Below are 17,026 nucleotides of genomic sequence, written 5' to 3' on the forward strand. Positions count from 1 at the left end.
TAGAGAAGTCCAATTTGTGATTCAGCTGGCTGAATAAATGGATTACTACTGGCCAAGGGAATACGAATAATTTAGAACATTCCATGAAAGTTTGAGAAGATTTACTTGGCCAACCTCTTTCTTTGTTTGTTTAAAGAAAAGCTACACCTACTTGTTCAAAAATCCTTATGTATTTTTCTAAAAATGGAGTGATGAGGAAAAGGAAAGAACAGACTTGGAAGGGAGAAACTACAAAGCTGTTGGAATGGTGACAGGGTAGAAGTGAGTTTAGAGAGAGATGGCAACTGCGAAACAAAGAGATAGGCACACTTGGAGAAAAAAAGAAGAATCCACAGAAATGTATGAAAAATGGATATGAAATAAATTGAATAGTTAAATGTTACAATGGAATTTTGAGCAATAGAGACCTGAAGAAAGATTATCAAGGACAGAGGAGGATGGAGTGTAGGAGCAGAGAGGTGAGGGATCCACTTTGAGGTACCTAGAATTTGAGGTGATGAATAAACACATTCATGTGGGCACCTGAACAAAGCCTAGAGCTTTCCTTAGCTGGAGATACTAAACTGGAGATTTGCCTATTGTTGTCATAGAGATAGTACCTGACAGTGAGAGGGAATAAGTTCTCCATGGAAAGCACTAAAGAGAATAAGGTCTAAGGTACACACACCTTGGGAGACATTAACTATTGAGTCAGAAATTATTAGACTCAATTCAAGCTTTTAGTTCAATAGTTTACATAAAACTCAAAGATTATTTTGTTTTTTCTCCCATTTATGATGAAAATTTATAGCAAAGTAACCAGTAACAATGTTCTTTTTTTAAAAAATGTCAACAGCACTTTGTGTATCTCAAAAAAACCCAAAACTTAGTAATTCTTGCTTCTTTGAAAGCAGGTTACCCACTGGGAATATTAGGAAAACATCATTACACTCTTTTAAAATTTGTACACTTTCATTTTCTTTCAGATTTTCAGTTGCTTATTTCTAAAATTCCAATTATCCGAGTTTGATGCATTTATTATTACTTGACAGTAAAAGCAACTTCCTACGTTTTAAAAATACCACCCTATTCTAAATTATCATTATTGTTGTCTTTCACAAATGCTATAACTCTATCCATTTTCATCCCCTGCCTGTCAGCATTTTCTTTCCTTTTCATAATCCAGAATAATTCTATGTGTTCCGCTCCTTTTGCTTTGTGACAAGAAAGCATTGCATTTCAAGAGTGGGTAGATAGAGGTTAATACCATGTCCACATGGTAATAACCTGGGAAAACCTGGTGATGATCAGTTTCATTTGATCCCTCATCTGATAAGGCTTCAAAGTAAATGGACTGAGTAGAAAATAACATTTTCCTAACTTTTCTAGAAACTGCAGATTTTGTTAAGAGACCCAAGGAACTGAGTCTCATATATTTTAGTGAAACATAATTCAAGCAGAAAAAAAAAAACAAAAAAAAACATTTTAAAGCATTTATAGCACTCCCATTTGCTGCTTTTCTCCATTCAGAAAAAAAAAAGCTCTGTTTTTCTCTATGCACACAGTATCTTTTAACTGAAAAGTACACTCAGCATTTCTGTTGCAGCAGTGATGTTATCTAGTGGTCATTTTGCTCTGAAACAGAAGACATCTCTTGAAAAGAAATTTAAGTTTCCTTGAATCACTCACTTTTAAAAGGCATCAACAGATAGTCATAAATAGACAAAAATGAAGAGAAAGTAGATCCCCAAAGGAAAAGTATCCTGATAATTAAGGTAACCTATATTTCTTATCTACTAAAGTAACTCCAAACTGCAGTCTAAATGTAACCATTTGCATAGCTTTACTATAGATGCCATATCAAAATCATTATGATTTACATAATAAAACTAGAGAAAATGTGTTTTTGAAAGAGATTAAGTTTATATTTATTTATTATTTTAGTGGAATGCATAACATGAGGGAAAAATTCACTCAAAAATTTTCTACAGGATTCTAAAAATTTGAAAATAGATTTTTATTCCAAGCTTAAGAGCTATTTGTAGCTAATTAGACATGGCTTCTCTTCGACCTATTTCATATCACAAATCTTGTATAAGATGTTTTAATTACACTCCTGCATGAAGTAAAAGTGAATTTTGATGTATATACTGCAATTACTCCCCAGAAATGGGATGCTGCTACCTCCGTCCAGTTTGGTTAACTTTGAGTGTGGTAGCCAAAAACAAAGTGATAAGTCCAAGTTGTATTGAGCTACCTTTATAAACCTCCTTTACTCCTAATATGCAAACTTCAGAAACGAATTCCAGTAAGCTATTATACAATGTAAAAATAATAATAAAAATTTGGCCATTCCTACATTTAAGAGAAAATCTTTCTTTTCATCTTTGGGATCAGTATACTGTTCTTTGACTTGGGCCTTTTACTGCAAGAGGTCTAGCCTTAATTTGAGGATACATAATCTCATATAGGTGCAGTTTAGAGACTTCTAGGAAAAATACGTTGCTTTGAAAAGGAGAAAATGATTTTGTCTTGACCACACCTTGAAACTACTTATAAGAGTTAATTTCAGACAATGTTCTGGTAATATTGCTGTTTTTGTCGTGTCATTTATTTAAGTCATGTTGTTATTGTGTCCTCAATAAATTTAATTTGATATACCTAAATCCCTTTTAAACATATAATGGAAAAGTACTCAAAACCAGATGTTTCTTGTGTATTAATCACGCGGTGATTTTAAGATTTTCATAATTAAAAATTATCAGGGTTGGTATAACCTATTTCAGTAAAATGGTTTAGAGTAACACAAAGAGTTGTGAAGCATCAACATTTGCTTAAATCCCACTGAATATGATTTACAAGTCATTTATTCAGCACACCTAACAGTAATGTCTGGAATTAAAATTATACACATACAATTTACCCTAAACCACAATAAAAGCTTTCTTTAACAGTTATAAAAATTTTTTTTGGCTTCTTTTTCTAAAAAAAAAAATTGACACATAATATTTTACATATTTGTGGGGTGCATGTGATATTTTTTTACATGCATAGAATATATAATGATCAGGTCATGTTATTTGAGGTTGAGTATTTATCATTTTTCCATTGGGAACAATTCAAGTCCTCTCTTCTACCTACTTTGAAATATACAGTACATTGTTGTTAACTATTGTCACTCTACTCTCCTATGGAACACTAGAACTTATACCTTCTATTTAGCTTCATGTTTGTACCCATTGACCAATCTCTCTTCATCCTCCTTACCTACACTTTTCGGCCTCTAATATCTAACATTCTACTTTCTGCCTTCATGAGATCAATTTTTTTTAGCTCCCACATATAAGTGAGAACATGCAATATTTGTTTTTCTGTACCTGATTTATTTCACTTTACATAACATCGTCTAGTTCCATCCATGTTGCTGCATTTCATCAAAGGATGAAAGGATGGACATTTCATCCTTTTTTATGGCCCAATCATATTCCATTGTGTATATATACCACATTATCTTTATCCATTCATCTGTTGATAGCCACTTATGTTGTTTCCAAGTCTTTGCTGTTGTGAATAGTACTGTGATAAACACTCAAGTGCAGGTTTCTCTTTTATATACTGATTTCTTTTCATTTGGATAGATACCCAGTAGTGAGATTGCTGGATTGTATGGTAGCTCTATTTTTAGTTTTTTGAAAAATATCATACTGTTTTCTATAGTATTTTTACTGATATAGAGATTTTTAATTAAAATCTAACTACCTATAGTTCCATTGAGAGAATAACAAAAGTTATATCTTTATTTGTGCATATATATAACATATTGATTCAGCACCTAATATTTTCATCTGTAGAGTTTAATACAGTGTATGGCAATGCTGACTTAGATACAGAGCTGTGAAAAACATGGACCCTTCAGGGAAATGCAGGTAAGGTATGTCATTCAGAAGGAACTTCAATTTGGTAGGTGGGAACAGGCAGTAGCAGAAAATCAGAGTAGAGAGATAGGCTACAGCTGTATTTTGAATGACCTTCTATTATATAAAATGACCATATCTGGTGGAATAGTGGTTCCTTGTCTTTATGGGGTCACAGACTCCTTTTAGTATAGAGGTTATACTAATACAAATATTACACATTATAATAATGCTAGTAATAGTAGCAAGCATTTATTGAGCACTTACTGTGTACTCAGCACATGGAAAAATTTAATTCAGTTTTCCCAGTAATGTTATTGGATTGATACTGCTGCATTTGAAACCAAGATATGAAGGGGATAAAAAAACTTGTTTTAGTTCACATTTCTTTCTAGCATTTGAATTACAGCTGTTTCACATTACAGTCCTACAGATGGAGAATCTATGTTAACTGCCAAATATGTCATCATTTATTAAAAAGGCACCTGTACACATACACACAAAAATTTGCATTCAATTTCTGAGGTATCATTCCACAATTGCCTCCATTCCACAAAAGCCAATCCATGGTTTAAAAATCGTATTTAGAAAGATATCCAGTTAATTAAGGTAACATTTATCAATGCAATAAGATTAGACCAACTCCTTTAGTAGTTGAATGTTGATTGAAAGTTAGCAAGCCTAAAATCTGACATTGTGTATATCACTTAGGCATGATACAACTAATGCATTTGTCTCATGGCAGTGATAAATTTTTTCATAGTGATTCAGCCATTATTCTTTTAAGAAAATATCCATATTATAATATTATTTTCAATTCTATCTTTTAAAAATCTTTAGTATATTATATTGTAAAATAAGTTTGTCTGCAATTTTAACTAGGGTTTTTGGATCTCAATTTAAACTTAAAATATGTCAGGTTTGAGGAAAATACATCAAGATGTATAAGAAAACCTTTTAAAAGCTAAATAGTTAACAAAACTGAGTACACATGTATAAAATATTATTGCTGGGGGGAATGGCATTAACATTGACCCTGGATCCTTTGGCATCTACAGATGCTAAGATTAATGCTTCTGCTTCCCAATTTTCAGAATATATTCTTTAGGAAACAGAATAGAAGGCCAAAATTTTATCACTTCATTCAGTGTTTATTTGAACAGAATGTTATTTTCTGGCAACCTGTTCATAGCTTCCAAATAAATGTTGATGATTTTCAGAAAATTAAATATTATTAAACAATTTAATGAGTTTGGAGATTATTTCATTACATCACCTTTTGTAAAGCCAGATGTAATTTTAAATCACATCAAAATATTCTAAGTATAATATTAAGAAGCTAATATTTCAAAGATATCTTCTTAGAATAAGGATTGTTTTTATCATTGTAAGGCAAATCTGCATAACCCATGAAAACCTCTCATTGGGTGGCAAATCACTCTTTAAAAAAATGCTTTCAACCATGTAAAATGTAACAAATTGATTTGCAATAGCATTGGATGAATGTCCAGAGTAATATATTAGATCTTTACTGATTTGCTAGAAAATGACTTTATAAAATAGGATATTAATTTGTTATTTCTCAGGAGGAAAATCACCCCTAGCAATTTTCTGGAAATCTTTCAGGTTAGTGGTTACAAAAATTCTCTTCAGTATTACCTAGATATTCCCTTGGGTTCACCTTTGGATTCAATTTCCTTCATCTACTGATTCTAACTTATACAAACCAGTCCTGCATTTCCCCTGATGCTGATGCTCTGTCGCTGGCACCTACTTGTTCAGGCAAAGTCAATGTCCCAGTGCCTTGGATGTGGGCATCCAGAAAGTGTAATAGTATTTTTAAAATTATTACAATTTCCTGATGAAGGCACTGAATAACATGGAGTGGTAGAGAAATATAAGAGGGAAAAAGTATTCCAGTTTTAACATTTTTAGCAATTTCTGTTCACAGTAGGTAAGTAAAGATCTGAAATACAATTGTGAAATTCAGAAGAAAAGTTTTATGAGTCTATATTTGTTACCTTCTCCTGAAAGAGCAACCCATTCACACTGAATAAGGAAGGAAATTTTGAAGATCTTTGAGGAAGGTTGTACTGATATTCTACATAATGAGTGAAATATTTACTTTTCAAATAACTATTCATTTATTGCCAGTTGGTCTTAGTTTAAAATGATTTATAGAACCATGTAGTTATTACCAATATAAATAAATTTCATAGGAATTTAAGAATAAATTCCGAGTGTCATATAAGCTACTTTTGAAGTCTTTTAAATAATTGTTAACTTTTGGAGGGTTTTCTAAGAAGGCATGTAGATATCCGTTGCTTTTGATAGTGGACACAAGACCTAGAAGAGCCAACCTTTCTAATCTATACTTTTATTAAGAGTATGAACATTAATCTAAAGTGTGTATCTTTAAAAATTTGCTTTGTGTTCATAAATTTAAATTGCTATGCATTATCCTCTCTTTTAGATATGTCTACTGAGATATCATTGCTGTGACAGCCATAAAGAGTATGATCATTTTACAGATCAATGAGTTTGTAACAATTTAGTCTTCCAGTTGCCTCAATTTTGGGATCATGGAATAGTACCATAGGAAAGTTTAGATAATTACTTTAAGATCATGAAACTAACCATACACACAAAAAGCAACTGAAATCTGGTGCATGGAACTTTCAATTTAAGACTTCCAAAATAGCGGTAAGATGGAGGGGTATAGAGAAGAAAAAGTCATCTTGAAAGTAGAGCTTGGATTGACGGCTAAGATAACTCCGACCTTCTAGTCTCAGTATTGGGGAAAGAGACTTCAGTTCTTTGATACTCCATTTTTTCCTCCTCATCTGTAAAATGGGGACTTGGGATAAGATAACTCTGATAGCTCAATCTCTTGCCCAGTAGATATGGGAAGCTGGGTTGTAGAGACACTGAGGGTCTCTGTATCATACAACTGGAAACTTTCAGGATCATGGCTGCCTTTTGAGTTGGATAAGCAACATCTTGTATTCTGGTTGGTTCCCTTTCACACAAAAAGCCCTTTAGTTTTAGGATATTGAAAAAACCATGTTGAAATTGTGTAAAAAATAAGTAGTATTTCTAAGTCCCCATATTGATGATGTTTCTAATTTAAACTTATTTTTATTAATGTAACACTGCTGTGCCTCCAGAAGAAATGGAAATCTTATAAATTTATTTAGGCCAATAGCAAATCAGAAAATCTCCTGAAAAAGTTTCAGTAAGGCTGGAAAAAATAACAAAGGTTTTGTGTTTTCCATATATGGACCTTACCACCACATCCTACAACATCATGGGAGCTCTGGGAAAAAACAAAAAGTAATCTCATATCCCACTTCCATTCTCTTCTCCATCATAAGAGAAGTACACTGGAATTCAGTCATCATGAAGAATAAAAGGATGGAAAAGTTATAAGAATAGACCTGATGGAATGATGGAGTGGTAGAGTCATTAATTCCATCTCATTGCAAATTACCTAAGCTCACTAATCAATGTGGACAGCATTTGCAGTGGCACTGAGATACGTTTTTTTCAGTGGAGAAAATTTTGAATAAGATTTCTTTTGACAAACAATAATTCAGTAACAACTTTCCTTTGAAATCTTGTGTAAAGCTATCAGGCTAGTCTAGCTAAAATGTTTCAAGCATTAAAACATTAATGCAAGATAACCCTTATAAAAGAGAATCATTTATTAATGTGATTAGAGTTTTATGGGCTAAATTTTGGGAAGAATATTTGTAGTGGCTTACAGAAGAGAAAAATAGATATACTGAATGCCTACAACCTATCCTGGTGATGTATATATATTATTTCTTTAAATCTTCTAATCCAATTCTTGAGACGTTGGTGTTCTGCTTAATACCTGGTACAAGTAAAGCATAAATATTAGCTAGCTAATAACCTATTTCCTTTATTTCTACCATACTGCCTACTTCTTATTGTGATGTGTCAAACAACCTTCCCCTTTTTAAATAGTGCTACTATACCTTCCCAATCTGGAGGTGTCTGTGGTCACATTCAAAATTGGAATAATCGTAAAGATTCTTCCTGGATTAATTTTATTCAGATAATTTTTGGGGAAAATATTTTATTAAAAGAAGCATAGTTATGAAATAAGACATACCATTACATATATTTTTAAGAAAGAAAGAAAAACCAGAGGCTGCATAAAAATTTTGCTGGAGGAAGTGTATTTCATACTCTATCCCTAATTTGCCAAAAATTTCTTCTGCTGGAAAAAATATTCAGAAAAGCTTAAATTGCATTGTGTAACTAGTAGAGGGACCAATTGTTGATAGAGATATTTAGTTTGTGGATGAAAAGTGAAGTACAGTTCAAGGAAATACTGTAACCAACTGAATAATAATACAGGAGCATTTTATTTTGGGACACATGAAATGAAATCAATAAGTGTTATTCTAGGTTTCTTATTCTTCTTTATTATATTATATAATTGAAATCATTTCCTGAAAACAAAAGCTCTGTGGCACTCACTGCAAATGAGTTGTCATTGACTGAATACAATTAAATTTATCTATATTCATGAATTATAATTTATACTGCACCTTCAAAAAATTTGAAGAGCTAATAAACCACTCAACTTTTCAAAAATTAAATATTTTACCAAAAAAATCATTACAAAGTCATTGTTGGAGAGTCTGTGAGGAGCAGAAATAATCCATTATGTAAATTTGGGTGCTTAGAACACCATTCAAAGATGCCTGCATCTGGCTGTCTAATTTGCTGTTGTGGAATGCTTACATCTAGCTAGGACTAAGTACATGATCTTCTCCTGGTGAGACTGCTTAAAATGCAACTTCTTAAACCCTTACACGGGTAATTTCTGATGCATATGATGGAGACCAAGAATCTGCATTTTAAAAATTATTCCAGTGCTTGCTTTGGTAGCGGATATACTAAAATCGGCACAATATGGAAGAGATTAGCATGGTGCTGGGCAAGGATGACAGGCAAATTTGTGAAGTATTAAAAAAAATCCCAGATGATTCTGATGTAGGTAATCTGAGAATCACACTTTGAAAAAAAAGAAGATGTTTTCTGGTCTAATTATGACTAGTAGCATCCATGTGATTCATTTCATTGAAACCAACTTTAGAAGAAGGTTTTGGAATTAGCCCAGATGCAATATGCAATCTTTACTTGTTCCTCTAACAATTTTTTTAATTTTTAATTTTAATTTTCTAATACATTTATTTTGACATAATTTTACATTGATAGAAAAGTTGCAAAGATAGTATAGAGAGCTCCCATTTATCCATGTAATGGAATACTACCCAGCATGGCAGTGAATGAACTAGCATTATATGTATTTGTATTAATACAAATAAATCTCACAAGCATAATGTTAAGCAGAAGGATACATATAATATGACTCGATTTATATGAACACGTAAATTCATGAAAATCCCTCTAACCATTTTTTAAAAAGCTTGCCACATTTTGGATTAGGTATTGAGTTCTAATTCTGTCTCTACTAAACATTCAATTATGGACAAGCCCCTGTGACTATTTCACAGCTAACTTTCTTGGACCGTAAAAATAAACATTTGGATGTTCACCTATAGGACCTTCTGACAAATTTCCATTTATTTCTTTTATAATTGCTAAGGAGAGTTAAATATCATTTCTTAAGTGAAACCTTGACCGATTGCCCAATTAATAATTGAGATACAAAAAGATGCTAGACATGGTATCATTCACATGTAAAGTTAGAATTGTAGATAGTTATTCCGGTACATTGTTAGTTTCTTTCAAATAGGGTTCCTGACCATTTCACATTATATGGGCAATATTAACATTGCTGTCAAAGTAATTTTTTTCTTCTGAAATATAGAGAAGAGAGTATTTTGGTCTTATGTAAAATAAACTTTAAAATGAACTTATTAATGGAAAGTGATATTCAGGTACTCTGGAGCTGGGTTGGTAAACTTTTTCTAGAAAGGACCAGATAATAAATATTTCCAGCTTCAAAGGCCTTTTCCCCCTCCTCCTCTTCCTCACCCTCCTCCTCTTCTTCTTCCTTCTCTTCCCTATGCTCCTCTTATTCTTCTTTTAACAACACTTTATAAAAACATTCTTAGCTCACATTTATACAAAAACTGGTTAGAGCAGTGCTTCTCAAACTTTACTGTGCATACACATCCCTTGGGAGGATCTTGTTAGAATGCAGATTTGGATTTTGTAGGTCTCGAATTGGGCCCAGGATGCTATAATTCTAATATATATTTTGAAGATGTCCATGTTACTCATTGGGGGACCACACTTTCTTTTAAAAAGAATATTTGGGCACTTTAAAAAATCATTTTTAATTATGGGTACATAATAGTTGTTTATATTTATGGGGTACATGTGATGTTTTGATACAGGCATATAGTGTGTAAGAATCAAATCAGGGCAATTGGGGTATCCATCTCCTCAAGTGTTTATTAAGTTACTCATTGAGAGATCACATTTTCATTACCAAAACTCTTAGGGTTAAACTTTCATGACATATCGTGTGATGAACAGCCCCCTCTACTGTTCAGTTCTCAGTCCCCAATGAGTTCTGCTGACAACTCAGTTTTGTTTTTTGACCAAATAATACAATTGTTTTGGCCAATAATAGAGAATACCCTGTAATTTAGTGGTACTTCATAATTTTAAACTATGCAAACTACTGATTAGCCACTCATATTTTCAGACTTCTTTGAAAATTTGATGAAAACTACAGCAGCTTCCACTACCATTACTTACCACCACCCTACACAGTAACACCCAGTTTTACAAACAATTTCAAAGAATTCATGGATTACATAAGACTTTTTGTCCATTGACTCCATCTTAAGGACTACTGCTATAGTTGTGTAATATCTTAATTTAAGGGAGATCATAATTTAATTTAATAACATCTTAAATTTAGATTATAGCTGTATTTTTATGTATCTATCGTTCTATTTCTCTAATCTATCTCTGTATCTTCCCAATCTATCTATCTATCTGGGTGGTGAGAACTTTTTATTTTATTCTCTAATTAGCCATCATAGGCCTGATGATTACATTTAAAATCTTATATATAAATGAAGAAAATGACCCAACTGTGGTTAGTAGGGTACACAAATTGTTACATACCCTATATTAAAATTATTCATGGTGGCTTTTTACTCATTACACTTAAAAAATTGCTTGAGATATAATTCATAATTCATGTATCATAAAATTCACCCACTTAAAGTGTACAGTATGATAGTTTTTTTTTATTACATTCACATAGTTGTGCAAAATCACCATAATCACTTATACATTGTTTTCGTCACCCCCTAAAGAAACTTCATTCTTATTAGCAGTAACTCTTAGGTCCCCTTCACCCTTTGCCCTAGGCAACCACTAATCTACTTTTTATCACTATGGATTTTCCTATTCTGGTTATTTCATGTAAAGAGACTTATACAATATTTAGTCCTTTGTGACTAGCTTCTTTCCTTATGTTTTCAATGTTCATCTGTGTTACAGTGAGCATCAATTCTTCATTCTTTTTCATTGCTGAATAATATTTCATTGCGCAAATATACCAAATTTCATTTATCCATTTATCTTGGACACCCTTTCAAAAAGTGGGCTAAGGACATGAACAGAAACATTCCATAAGAAGACAGAATAATGGCCAACAAACATATGAAAAAATGCTCAACATCTCTAATCATCAGGGAAATGCAATTCAAAACCACAATGAGATATCACTTAACTCCAGTAAGAATAGCTTTTATTAAAAGTTCCAAAACAATAAATGTTGGTGTGGATGCGGAGAGACAGGAACACTCCCACACTGCTGGTGGGACTGCAAACTAGTGCAACCTCTGTGGGAAGCAATATGGAGATACCTTCAAGAGATACAAGTAGATCTACCATTTGATCCAGCAATCCCATTACTGGGCATCTACCCAAAAGAACAAAAAACATTCTATAAAAAAGACATCTGCACTCGAATGTTTATAGCAGCACAATTCACAATTACAAATATGTGGAAACAACTCAAGTGCCCATCAATACATGAGTGGATTAATAAAATGTGGTATATGTATACCATGGAGTACTATTCAGCTATAAGAAACAATGGTGAGATATCACCTCTTGCATTTTCTACTAAGTGAAGTATCCCAAGAACAGAAAAATAAGTGCCACATGTACTCACCAGCAAATTGGTATTAACGGATCAACACTTAAGTGAACATATAGGAATAACATTTATCCAGTGTTGTGAAGGTTGGAGGGGGGAAGAGGGGATGGGTATACACATATATAATGAATGTGATGCACACTCTCTGAGGGATGGACACACTTGAAGCTCTGACTCCAAGGACAAAGGCAACACATGTAACCTAAACATTTGTACCCCCATAATATGCTGAAATAAAATAATATTTCATTGTATAGATATACCACATTTTATTTATCCATTTATCTTAGATATTTATTTTATTTATCCAATCATTATCATCTATTTAGTTGATGGATGTGTGGGTTGTTTCTCTTTTGACTATGGTGAATAATACTGCTATGAACATTTATACACAAGTTTTTGTGTGAATATATGATTTCACTTTGGGGGAGTATATGTACCTAGGAGTGGATTTACTGGTTTGTGTGATAAGTACATGTTTGACATTTTGAGGAACATTCAGATTGTTTTCCAAAGTGACTGTACCATTTTAAATTCCCACCAGCAATGTGTGAGGCTATTACTTTTTTCACATCCCTGACACTTACTATTTTACATTTTTTCGATGATGCTGTCCCAGTGGGTATGACATATATCTCCTTGTAGTTTTGATTTGCATTTTCCTAACAGCTAATGATACTGAGCATCTTTTCATTTGCATACTGGCTATTTGTCTAACTTCTAACTTCCTGGCCAAATTTGTCTAACTCCTTATCCTTTGCCCATTTAAAAATTTGTTTATTTATAGTTTTATTGAGTTGTAAGAGTTCTTTATATATTATTCTAGATTAAGTCCCTTATCAGATATTTCATTTGTAATTTTTTTTCTGATTCTGTGGATTGTCTTTTACTTTCTGATGTTTTCTTCTAAGTACAAACATTTAAAATTTTTATGAAGTCCAATTTATCTATTTCCTCTTTTGTCCCTTGTACTTTACATGTCACATTCAAGATTCAAGAAGGTTTTGCCTAACTCAATGTCATGAAAATTTGCTTCTGTCATTTTTTTTCTAATTGTTTTATAGATTTACTTCTTACTTTTAGGTTGTGGGTGTGCTTTTGAAGTTTTTATAACAGTGGGAGTAAAGTTACTGGAAGCATTTGCTTATGCTACAACACTAGCACCTGTATGTAACATAGTTTATATATGCTATCATGATAAATAGTAAGATTCTCTGAGTGCCCACTGGACATGCTGAATTCTGAAGCATATTGCTAAATAGTTTTGATATTCCCCTCTTTGATATTCCCCTATTATTTTATATTCCATTCAATAAGTATTAGTGTATTTCTGGTCCTAATCATGCCTTATCCAGATCCATTGCCTAGTAAGGTAGGGAACTATTTAATATGGTAAATACCAACTTTGTAGCATGGCCAATTGACTTTCTTACTTTTAACAATAGAACAATTTGTACAGCAGAGAGAATGTAGATCACTGTGTGGGAGAGATTAGAGAAGAACAAGAAGAATATCTAAAGAAGATGTGTGTAGCATACCATATATCTGTCATATGAAAAGTGACATAAAACCTTTGATATATTTTAGGATCAGAGTCTATGGTTATGTATCTAGATATTTTACATTTGAGAATATGTTAGTCATTTGCAAACTATTAAAATGATTAGCCTCTCATAGTAAATACTTTGGGAACTTTTTCAATTATGGCTTTTAAAAGTAATTGTTAATTCTATATTCTGTAAATTCTTCATTTACTTTAGGGAAGCCAGTACTCATGATACATAATATTTATTATTGTGATGTGTACTACAATTAACTGTCGATATACTTTGGTTCTCTTTAGATTTTTTTTAAAATTGTGAACTGTATTGCATAAATTACTCTTTTGCTTTAGGTACGTAGCATAATGTATATGTTATTTTCTGGATCTGATGCAATAAAAATGGTAGTCAGCAACCTTTAAAAGTTAATCCTCTTCAAAAAAGAAAAAAGCTCATTCATGACCAAATTAAATTCCCTTTATTAAGTTAAAATATGCATTTTCAATTAATATTAAAAGTGAGCCAGAATAACATAAAGGAGTAAATATTGCTTTTTATTGAGCAGAAATATGCTAATATTAGGTGATTCATTGGAAAATTATAAGAGCAAACTCTTAAGAAGCTCTTATGTAGATCATTATGTCTCCAAATGTGGTCAATCTTCTCAGCATCTCTTTTTCATTTCTTTGCAGACATTGCTGACACCTTAAAAATTAAAAATATTCAAAACAACCTATTATGCAAAATTTGATCTCAAAATACCAACAGGTCCTGCTCTTCCTATTTCTTATACCCTTATTGCCCCACTTCCATTGCGTTCACAAGGAAGTCATTGGCAACTGTTCCTCTTCCTTACTACTGTATGTGATGATACACCAAATTCTGTCAAATATTTATTTTGTGATGTGCCATATATCTTCCTCCCTTTCTACCTGAGCCAACATTTCCCAAGGTTAAATTCTTTATATTTTTCTCTTCTAATATTTAAATAACTCTTGACTGTCTTTTTGCCTCCATTACTATTCATCATTTATATTGCAGACTGAAAGTATCTTTCTAAAACACACAGTCTTGTCTCTATGTCTTCAAAATGTGTGATACATGTAGACTAAAAGTCACACTCCTTAGCATGATATTTACAGCCCTTTCATCTCAATCTCTAAGACTACCTGATACCTTTCCCTGCTACGTCAAACGTCCTCCCTGATTATGAAATGTACCATGCACATATTATCATTTTTTTCTGTCTTTTTGCTCATGATGTTCCTTTGGTCTGAATGCCTTACTGCCTTAATTGTCATATTTCCATTCTTTATAGCTCAATTTAAGTGCTCCCTTTTCTGGAGCTCTCCTTATTATATCAAGTTATATTAATATTCTTTTTTGCTTTCTGTCTATAATGCATTTCTTATATAACTTTATGCAACATATATTTCATTTTAGCATAGTAATTTATGCTTGAGTTGCTCAGTCAGACACACCTCGGTTCAAATCCTGCCTCTATTGCTTACTGCATCTACACTTCTGGGCACTTGATATCGTTTCCTAAGCTTCTGCCTCATCTAGTAAATTGTGATATTATTTGTACATTATTTACGGGTCTCTTTTGTGTTAAAGTCTACTGACATAATACCAGCATAGTAAATAATATCTCTGTGTGTATTCTAGGCTCTTGCCCACTTGTCTTTCTTCCACAGTAGATAGTAAGAACTTTGAGGAAAGAATATTAGCTTTATTCATCTTAGTACCCATACCAACATTGTTGGTCCCAAAAGAAAATCTTTTGTTCTCTTTTACTTTTGCTCATCGTGATTCATAGAACATGTTGAACCTAAATCATTAAAATTAACATATTAATTTAGTGCTATATTGCCTCATTCCACAAAGGAGTTGGGATGGCTTAGGAGATGCATAAAGAACAAAAAAGTGAAACATAAATTAAATAATGATATTAGGTTATTCATTTGAATAATTGAAGAGTTTAATGTCACCATTATGAATCCAAGTGAAATAGTAGGTGTAAAAAAGAAAATAGTAAAGCTTATGTCCCTTCGGTCATGTTTCGTAGGATCTCGTCTCCGCCAAGAAGACTTTCCCCCTCGGATTGTGGAGCACCCTTCGGATGTCATCGTCTCTAAGGGAGAGCCCACCACTCTGAACTGCAAGGCGGAGGGCCGGCCAACGCCCACCATTGAGTGGTACAAGGATGGGGAGCGGGTGGAGACTGACAAGGACGATCCCCGTTCCCACAGGATGCTTCTACCCAGCGGATCCTTATTCTTCTTGCGCATTGTGCATGGGCGCAGAAGTAAACCTGATGAAGGAAGCTACGTTTGTGTTGCAAGGAACTATCTTGGTGAAGCAGTGAGTCGAAATGCATCTCTGGAAGTGGCATGTAAGTGAACGTAATAAACATGCACATTTACTTTTATTTATTTTTAGTAGACTTTGATTTGTTCCGTAGATGCTAAAGACCTAAGGAATAAAAAAACCAACACACTGAATAATTTTACTTTGCCTTCTTCTTAGAAATCTAGTCAAAGTAATACCAAGTCAGGGTGTTGCAATAAATTTGTTTATATTAAATTAATGTTATGGTTATGTTCCTATATTATATGAAAGCAAGGTGTCAATCATGCTGTTCATATTTAAAATTTGAATTATTAATGAGAAATATACTCAATTATTAAAGTTGGCTATGTTAAAATGAAAAGTTTATGTGTAATATGGAATCAAATACAAGGCATAAATTCAATATTTTCCCATTTCTGTTATCTATTTGTATATAACTACTTTACATATATATATATATATATATACACATATATATTTACTTCTACATCTAACTTTTATCAGGCAACTTTAAAATATTCTATTATTCTCTAGCTTATATTAGCTGTTTTACTCCTAGACTGAATTCAGTAATTATTGCCCTAGGTATGGAGGGGTGAATACCAATGATATGTAATAAAGGTCATCAGAGAAGAAATCTACTTTCTGTGGGAACCAAATGTTCTTATATAGGAGGGTTTCTCATTTCTACTTATTCTTGGTAATCAGCAATAGCTAATGACTTGCCCTGCCTTTGGCACTTTTACATATTTTTTATTCATCTCAGAGCTCAAATAGCAGTGGTAAATCAAGATATCAATGTTTTGCATGTATTTGAATATTGACTCCATAAATTCATGGATCGTTTTCCAGAACAAATTTAAAAATGTGATATATTTATTTTCTGATTTATAGGTGAGGATTTAGGGTTGTAATTTCAACAATACCATAAGATTTTGTATTAACTTATCTATTCTGAAGAAAGACTATATCTACAATTAATTGTGAATGAGATGGCAACAATTATTGCCTAAAGATGTTTGTACTTTTCAACTTTCTAGTTGTAAAGT

At 32.6% G+C, this 17,026-nt stretch overlaps 1 protein-coding gene and 1 non-coding gene across 16 annotated transcripts in view; both read left to right on the top strand.

Moving 5' to 3' along the window:
* Nucleotides 1–17,026, top strand: part of ROBO2 (roundabout guidance receptor 2) — a 1,246,890-nt gene that overhangs the window by 701,535 nt on the left and 528,329 nt on the right. For all 15 annotated transcript variants that reach the window (XM_076000825.1, XM_076000828.1, XM_076000830.1 and 12 more), the window contains exon 2: nt 15,694–16,020. In XM_076000825.1, the coding sequence (XP_075856940.1) occupies nt 15,694–16,020 (327 nt within the window). The remainder of the gene's footprint in view (nt 1–15,693; nt 16,021–17,026) is intronic.
* Nucleotides 8,805–8,906, top strand: LOC142875256 (U6 spliceosomal RNA). Its single transcript, XR_012922659.1, has one exon. It is a non-coding gene; the product is annotated as a U6 spliceosomal RNA (small nuclear RNA).

The sequence above is a fragment of the Microcebus murinus genome, chromosome 1, assembly GCF_040939455.1.
Source record: "Microcebus murinus isolate Inina chromosome 1, M.murinus_Inina_mat1.0, whole genome shotgun sequence".
In the NCBI taxonomy this organism is placed as follows: Eukaryota; Metazoa; Chordata; class Mammalia; order Primates; family Cheirogaleidae; genus Microcebus; species Microcebus murinus.